This window comes from Ylistrum balloti, unplaced genomic scaffold, assembly GCF_031769215.1.
Source record: "Ylistrum balloti isolate Yb309-2 unplaced genomic scaffold, AGI_CSIRO_Ybal_v1 Utg369624, whole genome shotgun sequence".
In the NCBI taxonomy this organism is placed as follows: domain Eukaryota; kingdom Metazoa; phylum Mollusca; class Bivalvia; order Pectinida; family Pectinidae; genus Ylistrum; species Ylistrum balloti.
The window spans coordinates 400,300-423,940 of NW_026781893.1; the positions used below are offsets into that span (position 1 = coordinate 400,300).

A 23,641-nucleotide genomic window follows, 5' to 3' on the forward strand; every position below is an offset into this window, starting at 1 on the left:
TGACGAAGGAGACAAAATGCCGGCATATCGTTTGACTTATTTTGATGGCCGAGGACGGGGAGAAGCAATTAGACTTGCTTTAGCTGTAGCAGGACAGGAATATGAAGATATAAGGATAAAAGATAATGAGGAATGGGAGAAAGTTAAGTCAGGTAAACAAATGCTATTAATGCAACAAGATGGTTAACAAACATTATACCTATGTATCAACATTAATTTTCATGTTCCTTTTCAGTTAATAACGTTGCTTATATCAGGACAGTGACAGTATTTCCACAGAATCATATTGTTTGCATGTATTTGTTGGTCAAGGACCAGTAACTTTTAATACCTTAGGAAAGAAGGTATGCTATAGAAATAGGCGTGGCATTCAAATGTATATTATGTCCTGTATAGACCAAGTGTGAAATACGAGTACAGTATTCATGCTACGTGTACTATATTCATTTCTATAGTAGAGAGTAATGTCTAATGTCATTAACAAACAACCATGCCCTTTCCACATTACTTTGAGCGTAAGATGTCGAGAACTCTGTATTTATAAAAAATGCATTGTCCATATTTCATAAAGAATCGTTACAACTGAAGCGGAAAGAATGCACGTGCAATATATATATATATATATATATACTTTAATGATATAAATCATATCAACAAATAATCAATAAATCACTGTAAATATCAAAATGGAAAAATCAATAGATTCCGTTGACTAAGAAATTCTTGCGAATTTGCTAAGAATTTATATTTGATTTAACTTTTAATGATGGACAAAATAGATTGTTAAGGTGAAATTATGTGATATATCCGTGAGTATAAATGTTTAGGAGATAATGATCGATACTAAGAAAGGACTTAATACAGTATTCATCAGAATAAAGCATTCGGTGTCGAATTGCTTGAATTTTATCGAAGTAAAAAGAGAAATGCTCTGGTTTATAAAAGGCGAATTATGGATTATTATTCACAATAAAAAATATGCAAACATCTTTTTTTCGAAAAGGAGAAAACAGCATGAATAACTGCAAAGTAACGTTTTTTTCGCGTGCTGTGTTTTGAGAATTTCGCTATCGAAGTAAAAATCGCGAATATTAGTCGCCAAAAATTAATACAAAAAAATATCAAATTTGACTCCTTCCTCATTCTATCATGAAATGAATGAAATATTTTGTTGAAGATCTGTAACATGTTTGACTTGTATGACTTGGTCACCTTTATATGACGCCACTCAAGCTTTTGAATAACTTTGACAAACCTTCAGATTGCTATCTAAACAAAACACGAGAGACCTATTGAATTTGCAAGCTAATAATACTGGTTTATTTGTTTTGGTAGTGTTTGATGTACTAAGGTGTCAAATGTCACGCTGGTCTATGAACAAGTCACTACTGATCCCGGAAAAACGTTTCACAGTTATTTACCTGTCGTGGTAAAATTAACAATCGGGTATGGAAGTCCACTCGAAGTTTAAGTGAAGACCATGGGAATTGAATTTTACAATGCTGGGTCAGAAATCATTGTGAACATATTAAATACATTGTGCAAAAGACACATCTTTAAATACACAGTAAGAGTTAGATTAAGTAGTACTGAACAATGAATTAAACTGCATTATATATCGTATATATATCTGCATTATAATCTTTATAGGAATCGTCAGTGATGCTAAGGGTCTACATTTCGTTATTTTCATACATCAGATTATATCAAAACAACGTCAGGTATATATCTATATTCTGATCCGTTCTACTATTCGAATGAATTCCGAATATTCGAGTGAACATTGTTCAAATAGCAAAAGTTGGTAGAGTGAAAGTTAGTTAGTTTTACGTATTTTAATTGGTCACTAACAAATATATCTCTGATGGTTTCTAAAATGAAGGCGAACAAAACAACGCATTATCCAAGGTCAACAATTCAAAACGATAAAGGTAGTTTAGAAATATGAGTATTACCTACTCGGTTCAACGCCTTGGGGTATCTCTAGTAAACATCGTTCGCATCTTGATTACTCTATGATAATACCAAGTGTCTTAAATGAGGACCGGGGTAGTTCAACAACAATAATGACACGAATCCTTATATTAATGAGAAAATTATATTTATATTTCAATGGATTTACCCCTTCGGTAATATATAAGGAAGCAAGGATGAAATTGACAATAAATTGATTATAAACTATTTGAATGTTTAAATAACATGGTCATGATGTCATATTCTTATCCTTCCACGCTCAGCCTTGCCTTTATGCTTTATGATCTTACGACTTCAACAGTGGAGAAAATGGAGCGTATTATCAACAGATACCTCCGGAAGTGGTTGGGAGTTCCTCGAAGCTTTACGGCATTAGGCCTATACAGCAGGACAGCAAAACTCCAACTCCCTATCTCTTCACTCGTTGAAGAATTCAAGACAGCCAAGGCAGGAATCGTCATGACCTTGAAGGACTCCAGTGATGATGATTTACAATTAGCCGGCGTGGAAGTATGAACTGACAGGAAATGGTCAGCATCAGGAACAACTAAGAGCACCTCCTGGAGAAAGGCTGATGCGAAAGAAAGGCGTAGGATGGTCCAGAAGGAAATAAGAAATGGTGAGGAAGAACAAAGACATTCAAAGAAGTTGCATTGGGAGCCCAATGAACGTGGACAAGATGAGATGCACTTTCCTGGTCAAAAATCTGGAAGTTCCCGCAATTCCAATTGCAATTCCTCCTCCGGTCTGTGTATGACGTGCTATCAACACCAGCAAATCTCCACCGCAGTAACACCTGATTGCCGCCTGTGTGGACAGAGAGGAACATTACAGCACATTCTTACCTCTTGTCAGGTGGCCTTAACACAGGGAAGATATACATGGCGCCACAACCAAGTCTTAAGGGAGTTGGCAGATATTATAGGAAACGAAATGAAAGAATAAGGCCAGCCAACCAAGGTCCAGACATAAACAGATTAGGTTTGTGAAGGAAGGTGAGACACCAACATCCGCATCACCACAGAGAACTTCCGAAATTCTTTGTCAGGCAGGAGACTGGAAGCTGGCGGTAGACCTTAATCAGAGACTAACCTTTCCGGACATTGTACCAACCAACCTTCGGTCGGATATGGTTCTTTGGTCGTAGTTGAATGGTCATTATCATAGAGCTGAAAGTTCCATGGGAGGAACAATGCAGTGAATCACACGAATGGAAGAGAGGAAAGCACGAAGCATTGCTGATGGAGTGCGGGAAGAAAGGATGGCAGACTTGGAGAATGCTAGCTGCAGGGTAGTGTCGGGCAGGACCAAGAGAACAGCGGTGCAGAGGGTGATCAAGGCAGCAGAGAGATCTTCATGCTGGGTGTGGATGAAGAAAGTAACTGGACACCCACCACCGACTGGAAGTGACAGATCATCACTGTGGACCCCCAGCATGAGAGTGTACCGAGCTAGAGGTCGAAACACGCAATGAGGGATGGCCTCGGCTGAGGACGTAAGCGGTGAAGCAGCAGAAACAACTTAGCTATATTAAGATAATCACAGTTATTTCATTCAAGCGATAATTGATGTCAGATCTCATGATCCTACTATGAAGTCTGAGAAGATTATATTAACGAATGAAAGAAGAAATGATCAATTTCTTTGAATTTATATATCGTTTTGATTAGAAATACAACCGAATTTATTTGATATATTCCTTTATTACTTTTATTTTTGTTTTTGTAGAAATGCCGCTGAATGCAGTGCCCATATTTTCTGTAGACGGAGAGACGATTTCACAAAGCACCGCGATTTTGCGATACATTGCTAGAGAATACAGTAAGATTGAATGTTAATCTGCAATACGTACAATAAATAAAAATTTGTTGGTCTGATAGTTAAATGATGCATATTGAAATTATTTAGATAACTTTTTTATCCTCTTTTTATATTGGACAAAGATGAAAATAAAAATAAAGGAAGCAAACAAACAAACGAAAATGTCGTAAACAGTTATTGGTGATAATGTGCATGAGAATATACATGTGTAAGCTATTGAAAACAAAAATCTGATGAATGCTGTATTTCTAGATCTGTATGGGGACGGAAACATGAATATGACTAAAGTAGACACACTTATTTCAACATACGAAGACTTTTTCGGCGAGATGATTAAACCATTTATGGAGCCAGATGAAGGAAAGAAGGTATGGTTCCATGAACAACCACAAAGCACCACAGTTTTATACATTTCAAATACTGATATTTTTCAAGATATGTATCTCTGAAACAACATGTTACAGGTACACTTTATGAAAACAGTAGTTCTTCCCCAACTAACAGTACAAAACACTGCTGCTGTTTCTGGTTTTCCTTGGTTCGGGTTGATACTGCATGATGTCGTGGAACATGTAAATATCTATATTGTGCTCTGATCTTATACATCTATAACAAACATATAAAAGTTATAAGGTTGTTTGTACCTAATTATTTCGTCTTATTTTCAAACGTTCCTGACTGCTCATTTAAACGTGTAATTAAATGTGAACTTGTTCTTGTAATTGTTTCATTACAGAAAGATATGACACAGACGTTGAAGGAGAAAACGGTTCCAAAATTTGTGAAATTTGTAGGTAAAATGTTGAGTGACAATGCGGAGAATAGCGGTTGGTTGGTAGGATCGAAGGTAAGGAATGACATATTCTCCAATAGTAAACAGGTTAAAATAATTTCATCGGTAGCACTCAGAGGTTTTCTTCTTTACTTTGTTTTTCTTTGTTTGGATTTTGTTTGGTTGTGTGTTTTTTGGGGTGGGGTGTTATGGTTTGTTTGTTTTCCATTCTTGTTGGCGCTCGAGTTAAGTTCTGACATTTTGGTTGTTCATATTATTTGTTTGTGTTATCTGTAATTGTATCCAGCGTCATAAGTTACTAAAACCCATTGAAAACGATGGTGATTTGGAGATGTCGTAATGATAAGAATGTGTTTATCAATAAGTATATATAATTGTATGCTCATTTTGAGAGACTATGATTTATTGTCGATCTTTTTCGACAGCTGACAGTCGCTGATATTGCCATATTCTGCATGTTTGGAGATGTCGAAGGAATGCTTGGTAAAGACACCGCAAAAGCCTTTCTGGAAGACAAGAATCTTGTCGCTCACAATGAAAGAGTTGCTTCCTTCCCTGCAATTAAGGAATGGATAGCAAAAAGACCACAATCACAGTGGTGATTTAAAATTATAAACATTTCAGATTTATACTCATTTTGTATAAATGATCGCAATTTCATTTGCAATACATTCTAGTGACAATAGCTGAATTTTATATTGCGACCTTTTGGTCAGTATATGTAACTAGGATAGTTAATAAATCGCATAATAAATCACCTCAAATTTACTCTATACCTTGTTTCAATTACCGATCTGTTGCATGTTTTATAAGTGCCAGTGGCTATTTACCAATGCTAGCTATCACTGCAATGTTCGACTTGCAGTACATTGATAAATCGAAAAATTGTATTCATTATCTAGGTCAATATCAATCAACGTGTAACGTGTTTCCTGGCAGTCTCAAACTACAAACCAATCAGCATTCATAGCTCGTTATTACAACGTCATTTTGGAACCATCTTGGCTTACGTCACAACGATTCTTTTAGTTTTCCAAAATAATTTATCGTAGCTTAACACTGATAGCTTGAACGAATAAAATTTTCTGAAAGCTCTTCAAATGAATTAAAAAATATACACAAACTACACGATACAATATATGTTTAATGCATACGGAATTAAAATAACATTGACATCACCAACCTGCAAAATAGATAACTGAAGAAATAAAAAGTTCTAACTGAAGACAACAATGCGCTGTTCATAGAACAGGTGCGCTTTTGATACCTAACTGAAGAGGCAATGTTCAGCTGATTTTAGAGTAGCTACTTAACACCAATGGATATGTATATTTGTAGCTAGCTGGGAGGAATCAACACACAATTCTTATCATACTTATCTGTACAGAAATTTGATTGACAATAGTTGCGGAAGGGTTCGTCTAACAGTTGTTTGATAGCTACTTCCATTGATTGACTTAGTGTAAGGTAGAAGAAAGGTTTATAAACGTACAACATCTTCGGTATTTGACCTATAACATTTTTCATACTGATTAATTAATCCATAATTTGTTAATGCATTTACTTTTTATAGTTTTGTCTCATATAATTAAAACATCATACCAAAATTATCAGCAGTAACAAGCTGGTCAGTTATCGTGAGACGATTTATATCAGTAATTGCCTTTATGAATTGGCAATTTAATTATCTGGACCCTGAAAAGTGAGACCAAGTTGCAGTCAGATTTAAAGCTGTAGTATCCTTATTAGCCATTATATTCGATACAAGAAACATTATAATTACAAACAAAATCACACAAGTAAAACATGACTGAAATAGACAATAACATGAGATCATGTCTTGATGAACTTTTTTTATCGCTAACTTATAGCCAATTTCCACATGTTTATTTTCGCGCTTGAAATATGTTATTTCATTGATATTCATGTAAATATAGAAAACGATATATAGAAAATCTAGCATGGTAAAAGACTAATACACTGCATTGCAGTCATGGAAAAAAGTTTGTTTTATAGATATGAAAATTTAATCCGGGGAATAAAAAACCAATCAAACAAACAAACAAGCAAAATACAAACGTACAAACAAAACAGGAAAATATCTACACGCCAACGTAATAAAATCATCATCGTACAGCTTGGTGGATAGCTGTTTATGTTCGTGTCGTTGTAGAAAATGACAGAGATAAGCGACTGACACAGAAAAGTCAGTCGTGTCCATGATATCAATTTCTGGTGGATATATACGACAGACGTGATCAATAAATTTCTTGTTATTTAAAGATAAAACGACATCAGTATATCTGTAAGTGAAATTAAACGACTTTGCAAGGATTTTGTGACCGGTTTTGATAAGCTCTTCGATATATTTAGCCTCGTATGAGAACAAAAACAAAAACAAGTCAGCTAACGGAGGGGCACAGTTCCCATAGGTATGAAAATAGTCTGTTGAAAGATCTTCTCACCAAACTCAACGAAGATGTTGCCAACCGGAAACTCGGTCAGTTTTATGATTTCATCCCCCACATATGTGTTCTTCGATTTGGACGTATATTTTAACGAAATATGTTTCAGTATATTTAGCAACCATGTGTGTGTTTGTACCACCGTTCACCTTTCTTGGGAAAATATCTCTCATAATCAGAGAACGAAGGCCTTCTTTCAATTTAGAATGGGTAATAGTAGTGTACATGGTGAAAGAAATAAAATGTTCTTATCAGAGAAATCTTTTAAGAAGAGGGGTTTGGCCCTAAGCTCTTCAGAGTTCTTCAAAATACAAACGCTATTAATCACACTTCTTGAATAAACACTATCACAATAACACTGTAACCTAAATTTGCTAGTGCTAATAATGGTAGTCAGCAGTTATGACAAAGGCGTGGTTGAACAGCTAGAAGAGCTAGCAATAAAACGTTGTTATTAGAACTCTTATTGAGGTCCGGAATCCACTGTGAACGGAGGAAGTCTGTATCCTTATCAATGATAAGCAATCTAAATGATATCAATACCGAAGCATGATTAGCCAGTATCTTCTTTTGCACGATGTATAGGCGGGGTTTCCTTCGTTACCAAGCAAGCCCAGCTCATTTCGTATACAGGAAATAAAACAATGTTGCAGACAAGGATCAAATCATTGGACGCAAAAATATAAATGTCATGTAAATCGAGAAATGTGGATTCAACATTAGGACCGAGGAACGCTGACATGTATTTTGGTTTCCTTTTATTTTTAAGCTCAAGATTATTTTAAGAATGATGAACCGAATGGATTTGATAAACTCAGAAACTGAATCCAACGCAATATCTTATCATCAAACCCATTCTATGGTATAATTTGTAACGGAACCCAGCTGAAATTCATATTCTAATTAACTGACGGGATTTCACGATATTTGGGACCTCTCATGAAAAGCTCTCGTAGCTTGACATGTATTAATAATGCTTAAATCACCAGTAACTATTTGCCCAGTTAGACCTAAAGTCACTATCATGCTTCATCAAAATTATCTGGGGTAACAGGACAGTGAAATACAAATCCTTTTGTTACAAGTAAGAGATTATCCCACTAACAATTAATCTCATTTGGATCTTTCCGAGAAATATTGCCGGAAGGATCATATCCAGGTATGAAAACATTAGGTTGTCATATTTAGTGACCATTAATCATGCAACACCACATCAATGTCCATTTGGTAAAGTTTTAAGATTTTTAATAGATAAATGAATAAATAGATATATAAGATTTGACCACGTGGAAACGTCATCTTCTAAGAATGAAATGAAAAAACGAGAGAGGAAGGTAAATGAAAAATTGATTGAAATAATAGCAATTGTTTTATTAAAACAACCTTCTAAAGAACACGAATAACCTTATTGAGAAACACACAGAATCACAAGGTTACATGAACACAATACAAGCACATGCTAGCCAGTTACCCTATATCACATAGCCTGTTATTTTTGAGGGGGTGTATTTTCGCTTTTTCGCGGTACTTTAACATGATCGCGAAAAATTTATCCGAGAAATAATCAAACACGCCAGTTTTTTAAGGCCTTTTACATTCAGATAGCGAGTTTTTAATTCGTTAAGATATCGACATTTCAAAAGAAAATCGTGTTTTGACCCGTGATTATCACCAGTTATAGAGCATTAGAATATACATATCAGTTTTCCTGCTCAGAGTTACTACTAATTGCAGTTCGCTATCGAAAATGCTTATTTCAAATCTGATTTTGAATAAAATCCAATAATACAAGTAACAATTAAGGGCGATCGGAGTGTACACTCTGTCATGTAATCACATTTAATGTCCATGTCCAGGTCAATAGTGTTACCCAATAGCGTGGTTTCATGTCTGTAACACTATGTAAGGAAAGTGAAGTCAACCGTGGAATTCGCCCTAACTGAAAGTCCTTTGCTAAGATTAGAATATACTGATACCCACTTCCACTTACTGTGGACTCGTCATTTGTATGTGATCTCCCGACACTTACATAATCGCATTGGTGTTCTAATGAGACAGTTGGAGAAGGAAAGTACGAGACAAGATGCCGCAGTATTGTTTGACTTATTTTGATGCAATGGGAAGAGCAGAGCCCATACGAATTGCACTAGTTGCAGCAGGACAACCATATATGGATAAAAGGATTACACAGGATGAATGTATAAAAAATAAAGCCTGGTAAGCGATATTTATTTGATAATGAAACAATACGATTTATATAACGATATACGGAGTAGTTTGATATCGGGTTTTATTACATTTTTGCTAGTGAAATATAGCAAACTATCACATGGAGTGAACAAACACATTTTTCTGAAAACTAACACTTCTGTAGACTTACACCAATGAAAAGAGAGAACATCAAATTGACAATGCATAAAACCCGGTACAAAAAATACAAAACCAGAAACCTGAAGGGTTTGGTGCACACTCGTGAAAGATACTAAAATATTAGAGACACTTGTTAAATATAGTTATTATTACTGAAGACACTCTTAAATATCCTCTATTTATTGTTCATTAATAATCTGTATACCAAGATTACAAATTAATAAATATTGATAATGCCTTTCCTGTTATGAAACTACTGCTCGGTGAAAAAAAATGCTGTAAAATGAAATGCGGTTGTATGAAGCGTAACACTGGGCGTGAACATGCCTTGTTAAGTTGGGAGGATACTGTGAGCATGTTGATTGTGATATACAACGACAGTGTCGTCAAGTTCTCCATTCATGTTAGACATGTTGTACCTATAATTATCCCCCACAAAGAGTTAATAATGAAACGGTTTACAGTGGTCGAAGAAAATATACGAATCAAACTAAATAGGTGTGTAAATATAACTATATAAGATTGAAGTTTTGTTTTATATATATCAATTCTTCGTATTGGTATCAATTAATAATTTATTCTTTAAATTCGAATGAATCACAAAAAGATACTTTGTATTTCATTTAACGAACATCTTTTGATGCTGATTAGATACATTCAGCACTAAACCACGGAATATTTTGTCGTTTACTCTCGTCCTGGAGTGTTTTTTTTCGTTTAGTACTGATGCTGAAGAATATTCCGTTGTTCGATGTTGATACTGTGGTTTATTTTGATGTTGTGAGGTAATGTTGCGTTGTTTGTCGTGTAGTGATAACGCTGAAGTTCGTTTGAAGCTTGAAGGTTACAACCTGGCATCGGCAGCTGATGCTGGTGTATTGGATGATGTTTTTAATGAAGCAGAGGACGTTTGTCCTTCAGGAACGCCAACTCGCATTCCTTATGTAAAACATATCTGCTCATGTTTTGTCATTTATTTAGCAGTTTCCATTTTTATTTCAATGATATGGCATTGATGTTTAATTTTAATTTATATTTTGTCGTTAGATGTCAGTTGGAGTAGTTGTATGACGAATATAATTTGTCGGGAAATGATATATGCAATAAACGTTGATTTTTTCTTCAATTGTTCGAGTCACGGCAACGTTTTCCTCGTATTCAGATTCGCCACAAGGCTCGCTGTCTATATTCACAGTAGACGGGGAAATGATTTCACAAAGTACAACTATCTTACGATATGTCGCTATGGAGCATAGTAAGTATGAAATGTAGCTGTTAAATTGTAAGTCATACATATAATTAACTAAAATTAAATAAGAAATAACCGTATCACGTAAATATAATTAAACTCAGAAAATCTTTTGAAAATAAATCTTTGATAGCAAGCGAAGCGATAGAACATAAATTATATTGCATTTTAAATTATGACCTATTGATGTCATCAAATGATTTGGTAAAGATAAACCAAAACTATCCTTTTCAATTCATGGTAATAACTGACAAACACGTTATAGTTCACACTTGGTTGAAAAAGACCTTGTAGGTGAAACTAAAATGTCAAAACAAAAACCTTTTAGTACAAATTTTGTTGACAAGGATCTTATAGCTTAAATTGGACTTCGAAAGACCTTATAGCCCGAATTATGTTGAAAAAAACTAGTGTTATTGTTGTCTGATTACGTGTGTAAACTAGTGTTATTGTTGTCTGGTAACGTGTGTAAACTGTTGTTATTGTTGTCTGGTAACGTGTGTAAACTGTTGTTATTGTTGTCTGGTTACGTGTGTAAACTAGTGTTATTGTTGTCATGTTACGTGTGTAAACAGTTGTTATTGTTGTCTGGTTACGTGGGTAAACTGTTGTTATTGTTGTCTGGTTACGTGTGTAAACTGTTGTTATTGTTGTCTGGTTACGTGTGTAAACTAGTGTTATTGTTGTCATGTTACGTGTGTAAACAGTTGTTATTGTTGTCTGGTTACGTGGGTAAACTGTTGTTATTGTTGTCTGGTTACGTGTGTAAACTGTCGTTATTGTTGTCTGGTTACGTGTGTAAATAATAATAATAATAAAAATAATATACAACATTTATATAGGCACTATCTATTTTGACAAAATACTCTAATGCTCTTCACAATTACATAATAATCTTACTACAAAATTTATAGAACATGTATAACACAGTAATCAACATAGGTAACACAGTAACCAAATCAAGTAAGTAGTGGTGAAAGTATGTATATACAGGACGTCTGCGTGAGAGTCTAAAATGCAGACGTAAACAGGTGGGTTTTAATATCCCTCTTGAATTTGGCCAGTGATTTTGACTTTCTAGTAGCAGATGGTAAGCTGTCCCACAAAGTGGCCGCTACCTTTCCAAAGCACCGATTACCATAAGTCACAGTCCGAGAGTTTGGAACGCACAACAAGGATTCTGTCTCCGATCGTAGTGATCGTGACGGCCGATAAACGGTGACAAGTTCCTGCAAATACTCAGGAGCTGTTCCATTTATTGCCTTGTATGTATACATCAAAATCTTGTGCTGTGACCGGAATCGCACGGGCAGCCAATGCAATAAGTAAAGGACTGGTGTAAACTGTTGTTATTGTTGTCATGTTACGTGTGTAACTGTTGTTATTGTTGTCTGGTAACGTGTGTAAACTATTGTTATTATTGTCTGGTAACGTGTGTAAACTGTTGTTATAGTCTGGTAACGTGTGTAAACTGTTGTTATTATTGTCTGGTTACGTGTGTAAACTGTTGTTATTGTTGTCTGGTTATGTGTATAAACTATCGTTATTGTTGTCTCGTTACGTGTGCAAACTATGTTATTGTTGCTTGGTTACGCCTATAAACTGTTGTTGTTCCGTTACGTGTGTTGCTCATGCGTATTTATTTTATAACAGAAAGAAATGGTGGCGGCAGTAGGTGATGAATAGGTCCCTAAATTTGTGAAAATTGTCGGTAAATTACTGGACAACAAGGGATGGTTAGTCGGAGATAAGGTAAGACTTCGAGTATGTTAAATCACTGGTTATCTAGTATATAAGTATATAACTGTTCCACTTCTGACACCAATGCTAAGTAAAATTAACAAAAGATAACACAAAACATCATTTGATCACTGCTTTTCGCTAATTTCTACTGCTGCATTCTGAACTTTTTTTGACTTGTATGGTTGGGAATTCAGCATGAATTCACTTTTTTCTATATAAATAATTTATCATTGACTTTGAAGAGATATATAAAATATATTTCACTCTTATGGCCTATTTAATCTATACAAATATTCACTTTCTCTACATTGGAAATTTCTGCAATATTGATAATTATGAAATTGATTAAAGTTTGGGGTTACTGCACATCCTCATATGGTATTTTTACCAATTATGATTTTCTTTATCTCTTCCAAGGCTTAAAGATAAGGTCCATGTCAACTAACATTTGTATGATGTCTAATTCATTATTTGTCTATGCAGCATTTGATTCTAGATTTGCAATAAACGGTGGAGCTAAACTGAAGCACAACTGTCGAAATCATGGGATCAGAACTAAAGTATTACGGTATCACATCGCTAAGAATCGTCAGGACATCGTCAGAACATCGGCGACAAAATCAGCAATTTCGGACAAAGAAATTTCAATATGCTCGAAAATTTCTGCCGTTTCGTGTAGTCGAAGCGAGCTAGGAGACTTCAACAGAAGTACCACGGTATGGCTTCGTTAATGTAGTTTAAGCAGTAGTCGCCCACCATATTTGATCGGCGAACTCCCATGATGGTATGGATGTGATACCGTGATGCCGAGGTGAGATGTACGACCATTCTTAGCGAGGTAATGCTATACTGCTACCGAACTGCTACGATTGTGCATTTTGGACAGTGCCTCTGAGGCGTGCATTGGGTTGGGGTGTATTCATCATGCTGACAACCATCTTAACATATTTATGATAAAGTAAAATCTAACATATTTTTGTGATTTTTTGTAATAAAACAAATTAAACTATGATTGTATATCTGCCTGACAGCTGACGGTTGCCGACATTGTTGTGTTCTACATGTTTGGAGCTGCAGAAAATTTGTATGGTAAGGACACAGCGAAAGCCTTTTTGGAGGACAAGAATTGGGTCGTTCACAGTGCCAAAGTTGCTGCTGTACCTGAGATAAAGGAATGGTTGCAGAACAACCCAAAACATCGTTTTAGTTACGTAAGATATATATATCTGATTACTGTTGGAGCTATTTTTTTCGAATCTAACTTGATCCGAGTGTAAAAGTCCTTGCATAAGGCAAAATGCATGTGAATGTCATGATTAAAAGTCTGATATCGTCTTATATTTTTTTTTTTTTTTCATTTTTGCAAATAGAAAAGTAGTTTTTATATATTACTGTCTAACCAAAAGTAAATAGATTTGTATTGCTTTAGATAAGCGACAGCCGTCTTAATCGAGGTCAAACAATATAATACCATTCTCTCAAAAGATAACTGGGATAATAGCGACGAAATCAAAAGGAAAACAAATTGTCATCAAACACGTCAAACTCCGTATTACTGCATATATAACATTAAAAAATAATTACCACTGTGTTTATTAAATTTCACCCCTCGGGTCGGATGTCAGATTATCTGTCAGCTGTCGACATCTCTAACGTAATTAGTGATTGGGGGAACTTTGATATCGAACCAATGGCTATTTGTTTACACAGTGGGTTTGAGGAGCAAGATTTTTTACTATAAAATAGAAAACATTAAATTTTTAACGAATTTTTTCGCTTCCATAAAACTAAAACTGTTCATCTATTTGTAGGAAATATGAATAACATCATGATGGATTTTGATTGTGACAGGAAACTGTTTTCGGCCATTATGAAGATGTCATTCATCTAACGTCTATATTTCCCAATGCAGTTCGTTTTTCTGTGGACGCTTAAGTAAATCAATGATGGCACGCTCTTTTTAAAATAAGTCTGAGGCTGAACTCTCCGTTTTTGTCATAAACTGGTGATGAAATAATCACCCTTGTCACACTGACACAGAGATCTAGATAATCGCTTATAGACATTGAAATATTTACCTTTCCTTCTAGATTAATGTAACGTAGGCACCACTTCCATTCCACTTCACAAAGGATATACGCTAAACATAGGTAATGACACCGTTATATATCGATGTGATGGATCTGGAAACAAAGATTAGATGTCAAAAATCAATTAAAATCTACTGGGCGTAGTATATCGATTCTTGATAGTGATAAATACTTTTCTTGATTCATAGTTTTCATTTTACACTTTTCCCATAGCGGCCCAATATCACTGTATGTATCCAACACTGCATCAACTTTAGCGGAAGCCCAGGAATCTTCATCATAGAGACCTGAGCGGTAGCAATAAAAATATCAACACTTTGAAATGACGAAATTAAAAATGACATATATACAGTAGTTATATCTTATAACGGTATATACAAAGAACACTAAATATCCTCTGTGAAATTCGTCTTGTAAAATATTGGTCCACCCAAAGTATTGCAACAACAACAACAACAACAACAACGACGACGACGACGACGACGACGACGACGACAACAACAACAACAACGACGACGACGTCGACAACAATAACAACAACAACGACGACGACGTCGACAACAATAACAACAACAACAACGACGACGACGACAACAACAACGACGTCGACAACAATAACAACAACGACGACGACGACAACAACAACAACGACGACGTTGACAACAATAACAACAACAACGACGACGACGACAACAACGACGACGTCGACAACAATAACAACAACAACGACGACGACGACGACAACAACAACGACGACGTCGACAACAATAACAACAACGACGACGACGACAACAAATGAAGCAATGACAGCATTATTTAATTCTGTTCTTTAGTTTTCATCAAACCGAAACATTCGGAAAACATCATTAACATTTTAAACATATTAGAGGATTATCATGTGCATTGCTAATTTTTGATATAACTAGAATGGATAGGGCATTAATAAATGGCTTAAGCTCAGGAGAGAAATTATCAACATCATTCAGGTGGGAGATTTATTCAGTTATTCAGTGTCTTTTGTAACCGTGAGTCTAATTTTAGGGTGAATAGTACCCACAATATCATGCAAATCAGAAATCCTCCACCATGCTTGAACAGCCATGAAAGACTACCCGTGGAAAAAAAATACATGCAACCTGTGCCGAGTTAATACCTGAACACTATCTTTGTATACGTGTTTTATTGAATGTGACATACAAGGGAATGGTTTTCATGTCAACTCACTTACCTTGATCTCGGACCAAATACTGTATAATTGTCACGCTCTGTGGTACGGAGAGTTGGTACTGGGGCAAGTCTATAAGTAGATGCATCTTGATTTCTTTTTCATAAACGAAGAGAAGCTATGTATATACGTAATAAAACAATTGAATAAGAAACGTAAGAGATGCAAATGTTTGGTAAGATAAAAGCAATGAACTTAGTGTGCATAAAACACACCTGGATTTAAACACACCCTGTTTTATCTTCAAAAAGTCGTCAACAGAGATCCGTTTGTCTTAGAAATCTTGACTGGCAGCACAAAGGGTCATTATAATTAGTTCGGCCCCGCCTCGAAGATTGAAATATATCAGTTTGTATCCAGGCATGTTTACTAATTTTTCCTGCTAAACCGCCCGTTGTCCCTCTTCGCCTACGATAGAGTGACCTCCCTTTAACAATAAAATGAAGCCCTGTACGTTATATGCAGAACGATCCTGCCTAATCAGCTGCATTCCCTAAGCTTTCTTCATTATTTATTTTTTGTGAAGTTTATACACATGTTGTTTTATTCTACATTTCAATCATTAAGAAAAATATATTCTTATTTAGTTGAAAAATATCTTTTGAAAATATCACTTGAAAAACAGCTTTCATAGTTGTAAACGCTGATCCATCGACCGTAGTCGTTCTGTTGACATAGACAGATCCCGCCTACTACACATGTGTATACACATACAAGCACGACGCCTGATGCATCTCAGAGGTGATATTCTAGGACGACGGTTAACAAGTGAGCCTCGGATACAACGAACGTTGTGGGCTTTCACCAATGACATTCTACTGGTCGCTGTAATCACACATACTACTAAAACAAAATCATGCCACTGCCTTGAAACTATAAAAGATGTGAAATAAATACAATTGCTTGTGAATGGTAGCTGATTAATTAGACACAATAAAGATACAACTGAGTAAGCTAGCACATTAAGAATATGCCAGGTATCGAAATACAAGCCTGCTTAGGGACTCGAAAGTGACGACCTCAGAGAAAACTCTTCGAGGAAAAAAGTATGATCATTTGTATATATATGGGAGATGACTATCTACAAAACAGTGATATTAGGATTGTTCATGTAGTATACAGTAGGTGTAATCTGAATGTGTATACTAAAAGGCAAACCAGTTATTCAAATTTATTCTGGAATATTTTTCCGGAAAATTACGAAAAAGAAATTCATATCGAATGAGTTCTGTATCGAAAGTGCACTAAGTGAATGAAGTAATTTATCACCGAGAATGTGTAATCTGGCTGATATCACACATGGACAGAAGATTCTAGTAAATTTTATCTACCTGTACCGCAGGGCTCCGGGGTGAAATTCTGTAACGACATCACTATCTCCGTTATGTTAATATGTATTGGTCAGGTAAGCATCAATGTTAGATACATTGTTTGACTCCTAGCAACATGACCAATGTAAATGATATTCTAAGCATGATTAAGACGTTAGGTTCGATTTAAGGAATAGTAAAATACAAAGGTGTTCGTGTGCTAGGTTTCTTCGATAGACATATCTAAGAAATATAGAAATAAATATTTACCTGGAATGTTAATTTATCGGAGGGTGAAACATACTTTACATCAATAAACTGTAAACTTATTACATTAAATGTCTGTGTTAATTTGAATATTGAAGTTTTGTACAAGATGTGACAATACTGATCCAGAACAATGACATCAAATCGACTCCTGACTTCATTAAATTGGTATCCAATAAAAATACATGTACACTCTTTCTCAAATTGCCAGTAGTCAGCCTCTCCTGGTGGGTGTTTTAGTTATATTAAATTCTAATCCTCACAGAGAGAGACATTTGCTTAATACGATATAACTAAATAAAAAAATGATTAAATTCAGTTATAGAGTTTCCAATCCTTCCGATTGGATTTTAGTTTCATCTCTTTCTTTTCCAATAGTTCACATTTAGCAACATTGAAGTGTTAAGAAGAGTAAAATGATAGTTTGTGCAGGTTTATTAATCACAAACGTACTGTACATTTATCTTTATATATAGATATAATAGACGTTATTCACAAGCGTTTGTCTTCTATACATTCTTAAGATACACTCAAACCGAACAGCAAATATTTTTCTTACTGTCCATTTAAGCTTGAAACGTCTCGGTAAGCATGACAATTCCATGTTTGAAACCACAATACGACAGTTTTTATTGCCATATATCTTTCACTATTTCAACAAACATTCAGCATAGATATATTCATTTATTCCTAGCCCATTTTACGAGGAATATATAGACTTTTTAGCAATGGTAGAAAATTAGATAAGAAATACTTGAGAGGGAAATTATGCTTTACTTGATGAATTGATTAATATTGACCTTTTACTTTGCTTATGGTTGACCGGGTGCCTAGTGACCGCTTTAGTTTCCTTCGGTTTTGTGGTTATATTCCCACAAAGCATCAGTATCACTAGCGGGTCCCCAAATATCCTAATTATATTTTATGTTTAGCTATAAGTTCGAAGACTTCCACAAATTCAAAACGTACTCTTCCTGAAGCTAACGGGTGATAAAGCAAGAAATAATTCACAGACTGCACAAACCGGCAATATCAGGATATTGTAATAAATACTTACCATTATTTTTAGACATTTATCCGTTTGAATAATGTCTTTGAACGTAACATGACATAGCAGGATTGCTTTAGATCCATCAATGAATCATGATAAAAAAAGATCCTCCATCGTTTTGATAACTTACTATAAGAAATGGTTCTCGTCTCGAATTTAAAAAAAAAATCCATAAAATTTGTCAGCTCCATCATTACAAAAAATGTTTACCTTTTCATCAAATAAATAATTGTCCGTTATTCTTTCTTCCTCTGTAGAACTGATTTATTTGTTTAAATTCCTGTTAGATAAAAATAATGACCCGGATTTTATCTTACTCTACAAATGCGCTATTTATATAATGCCAACATCCTGATATGACGTCATAACAACGAATGTTGAGAATGTGCACTTACTAACACCACGACATGGCCAGTGTAGGGCAAACAAAACACTCCTGTAGTAATATACACAAATAAAGTGTGTTATGTGTAGCAGCTTGTGGCGTGTTTGTCATCGTCTAGACGGACATAAACCGAAAAAAAAATATGCATATTGAAAGCATGTAAATTCTCCCGCCATCACCCTATAATTACATCTGGACAGGTGATATTCTATATGTAATTCTTTAATTCATTCATCTAAGATTGTTTAGATGCACTGCCGTTTTGCTATTAAACACTTGTACATCCGGGTTTTGCGTAAATATGACCTCCGTTATCATCACGCGCCCTGTGACCAACCCTCAGCCAATAGACGTTGTTTCCAAGAATAACACGTGTGCTCAATGCTCCATTCCTTTTTTGCATGTCACATCCGCCAGTTGAGGTTAAAGGTCATTAATATGTATAAAACAGGAATACAGGCATCGCTGATATCATTGCCTACACCAGCGTTTTAGTGAATCCACTAGTCACAAGATGCCAACCTACAAATTGCATTATTTCCCTATCCGAGCCAGAGGAGAGCTCATCAGGCTGATTTTCGCCGCAGCAGGGGAGACTTTTACAGATCAGATCATCACATTCGCAGATTGGCCATCAAAAAAATCAGGTACGGACTTTACCTTAATCATTTCATCAGTTTGTTTTCAGAAGATAATTTCGTGTGCCGATGGTTAAATGTTTTATTATCTTTTATAATAAATATTTGGAGAATTCTGTTCGCTTTACAACTCTGTCGATATGGAATATAATGGGAAATTGTGATAAAAATCAAGATACATTGCTGCTCTGCCTGCGTTTAAAAACACTTCAAATATGTCCGTGGTGTAGTACTTGCGTGGCAGTTTGAGTATTTATTTCCGTTGTAATACTACAGTTGTATGGGAAATGTTGGGATGTAATTTGTACATATAGGTGAATTACGTACCTATTTTGTTCGAGCTGTCGTGTTGTTTCCTGTTTTACTATCTGCAGTTGTCCATGTTTTCGATGCGTTTAATACATGAGCATTTATACGTGTACGTGAGAAAGTTAAATGTATTACAATACGTAAGTTATTTTGTAATTTTGAATATTTACGTAAATAGTAAAACTTCAAATATAAACATTTGACCTTCTTATCTTGAAAATGATTTAACTTATTCGAAAGAGATAAAACCCAAATCACAAGTAAAACTTGTCACTGAATCTGGACGAAAGCCAGAAGATAAATCAATCCAGTTTGTAATTGTAGTCGGATATCGATATCGCTGTTGTATAAAAAGGTCCGTTGCAGCATAGACGCGCTATCAGCTTGTACAAATAACAATAAAAAAGCTGAGTGTTAATAAATCAGTAAAAGGCGTAACCATGTGAAATATATGTGCATTTTGTCAACAGAGATGCCAACAGGCCAACTGCCGGTCCTTGAGGTCGATGGTGAAAAGCTGTGTCAGAGTCTCACGATTGTACGGTTCCTATCACGAGAGTTTGGTATGAACGATTTATTTTTAATCTATTATTCAGAAATATTAATCAATAATCAACTAATGGTTTTAATTAAAATGTTTATAGATTGTCAACATCTTACAAAATTTGCTTGATTTTTGTTTTTAATCTACAATTGCTATATTTCATTTTTAACATCTTCGATACTCCAGGGATTGCGATCACTATCACTCCCCGCACCCCTAGAACATTTCACGGCCAAATTGAAGGTAAAAGTGAAGTTATTTGATTTGTCTAGAGTGATTGATCACAGAATAAAGGAGCGATACCCAACTTCAAATCAAGTAAAACGAACCGTTATGCGACCACGAAAATTCTTTTGATGCACACAAAGGACCAAACAAGTCTTCTCGTCTTATCGCCATATAGTGTCGCACATGCAACTTTCCCATGAAGTGTTCTAGGGGTACAGAAAAATTTTGAGCGTTGGCCCTGGACTAACAATTATATCGAAATGGTGGCGGTTATAAAATGCAATTGTACATATGTTAATGTAATACATAAACTGTTATATCACGTTTACAAACAACAGGTTTGGCTGGAGAGAACAACTTTGAGCAGGCTAAGGCCGATCAGGTAGTCGACACCGTTGGGGATTTGTTGACAGAGTTCTTCAAGTATGCATTTGAGAAGGATGAGACGAAGAAGGTTAGATATGAATACTAACACTACTGGACCACACTCATCCTGATTTTAGCTAAAATACTCTACCTCTTAATTGTAGTCTGTCAAAACTATCAACGCTCCAAAATAGTTGCACTTGAAAGAATCAGACATAAGATCCTTCACTATCTATATTGCAAAATAATTTAAAATTCGTGGGGGATTATTTTTTGTTGATTCTATGGGTACTCTTCATCCACCTATTCGCATGTCCACGAAAATTAGGCCCAACGAAAATACATGCGCTTAAAGTAGCAGGTGTTTGCTATCATATTCAAGATCCATATCGTGTTTGCTTTGCAGGAGGAGCTGAAAAAGAAAACCTTCGATACCGTTCTATCAACATTTGCTACAAACGTGACCAAATTTCTTGATATGAACAAAACCAAGAGTGGTTACTTTGTTGGGAAAAAGGTATTTTTTTTGCTTCAAATAGATCTAATGAAATCAATAAAAGAAGATTACATATTACGCTTAAGTAGAACGACGATGAGGAAAACTATTATCTGATGTTTTAGGAAATATCTAAAAACAAAAGACATCTACTTTTCATAATTTACCAAATCAATATCCAAACGTATTACTTTGAGAGTGTAGACCTTTTTGTTATCCCGCAACCTCATCCAAATCTGTTATATGAAAACGTAGTTTTATACCGGCTACATAAAATGCTTATTAAGAGTGATGTTTGCTTGTAGTATTGTTGGAACCTTAAGGTTTTCTTGGGTAATTTTGCAGTTGACCGTTGCTGATTTGGCAGTGTATGAAGGGTTCGAGGATTTTCTGGTGGTGGACCCCAGCTCACTGGACAAATACCCTAAACTAGTTGCCCACAGGAAGCTGGTTTTATCTAATCCCAGAGTGAAAGCGTATCTGGACAAACGACCGAAAACCAATGTGTAGAACAGCGGTCATATATGCAATTGAAATAACTTCTTGGTCGAGATTGTCCTGATGTTATTCTTTGAATCCAAGTGGACCAAAGAAGAATTTAATAGTAGTAAACTTAGTGAAGAGAATCATGGCTCCTAACCTCTTGTCTTATTCAACCAGGAGAACAGGACATTAGCGTTGTCAGGGAATTACTATCTGTAACTAGTACATACGCATGTAAGTGTGGATTTAGATATTTTATCACCGTAAACAATGGCACAAGAGATCCACAACTGCTGTTTCATTTTTATGGAGTATTTTTGATTTTACATGTTTATTTTCGATCATACATTTACTTGTTTATTTTATTTTATTAAATAAGTTACTCAATACTGTCATTGTTATTGTATTATTGTAGCCACTCTACAAACTTTTACAAACTAGCCACAGGTTATTTTCGACATAGAAAATTCAGACGATTGAAAATGTCTAGCCTGTCTTCATCAACAGTCATCTTTCTCCGTGATGTACCTTTTCTGTCAGAATATTGTTTTGTGTTAAAAACTTATAGACTGGGAAAGCGCTACGTGATTATTGTACTTATATCAAAACACAGTTTAATCTAATATATTGAGGCGTTGTTTAAAACACTGCTTCTGGTTCAAACCATGTCGATTTCATCGTGCAGAAACTTCATGTAAATCACCATCATTTGATAGATAACTTTATATTTGTCTGTGTATTTCTGTTGACATATTACAAAACATTGTCGACGTGTGATCTTGGGATTTGTTTTTAAATATTGGGAAACTAGTTTCTGCCAGTGTTTGTAATAATGAATCACACTGAGGAAGAATCTGAGATCACAGATTTTACACACATATATATTCATATTCTGTAAAGGCTAACTCCAAATTGTCAATATGGGTACCCTTACAAATGGCATGAAAAATTCGACCACCATCCTATTTTATTGTTAAATAAGTAGCCATATGCTAATATGCTCATCAAGACCATTATAATGGTGTGGTTCAATCGATAGCAATCCGAAATATCGCAATACACTTCTTGCAATACATCTATATGACAAAAATCTTGTCATATATTCTATTCTCCGATAGAACGATGATATACAAGTCGATATTCCAACTTACATCGATACATGAAACATCCTTTCTCCTCTGCCAACAGGCACATCAGGGACTTCCATGAAAAACCTTGTATTAGATCGAATATTAAAATTTTCAAGTATTCTGATTTCATGAAGAGCGAATACCAAAGACGAAAAAACAACAAAATGAAAACAAAACAGGATTCAATGGTTTGGAACAAATCTTGACAATTTATCGACAGCCGCCTGAAATTATAAACAATGTCTCTCAAATAGATATTTATCAGGTGTCAACGTATACGATATTCCTGTTTCTGATTGTGACGCTGTTTGAAGTAACAGATTGTATGGTGTCATACCACACAAATGAAACGTCATGTTACTCAGTATGGATTTTACCCTTATTTTCCACGAAGAATATGGCCCTCGCTTTCATTTGACGTTCCTGTGACACAGATTTTTTTAAAATACGTTATCAATACGTTAATAATTGACATGAAAAATCATTTGATTAAGTCTCATATATGTGTATTTTTGGCATCTGTCTAAACAAACGAAGAACTCTCGGCTGATACAAGACTGTTTATCTAGTTACAGTACACAATGAAATAAACATAATATTTTCGGTCAAATTTAATAATTTCTTACTTTATGATGAAAATTCACCAGAGCATTTTCATTTTCTCTTTTCGTTGTGCTTCATCCTTACATTCAATGTGCTATCGG

General features: G+C 35.1%; 1 protein-coding gene across 1 annotated transcript; it reads left to right on the top strand.

Moving 5' to 3' along the window:
• Positions 1 to 16: 16 nt before the first annotated feature.
• Positions 17 to 22,196, top strand: LOC132550539 (uncharacterized). Its single transcript, XM_060214635.1, has 12 exons — positions 17 to 152; positions 3,703 to 3,795; positions 4,048 to 4,163; positions 4,532 to 4,642; positions 5,014 to 5,186; positions 10,235 to 10,367; positions 13,447 to 13,626; positions 19,219 to 19,390; positions 20,161 to 20,253; positions 20,801 to 20,916; positions 21,235 to 21,345; positions 21,670 to 22,196. The coding sequence occupies exons 1-12, from the start codon at positions 17 to 19 to the stop codon at positions 21,832 to 21,834; spliced, it is 1,599 nt and encodes a 532-aa protein (XP_060070618.1). The 3' UTR covers positions 21,835 to 22,196.
• The last annotated feature ends 1,445 nt before the right edge of the window (positions 22,197 to 23,641 follow it).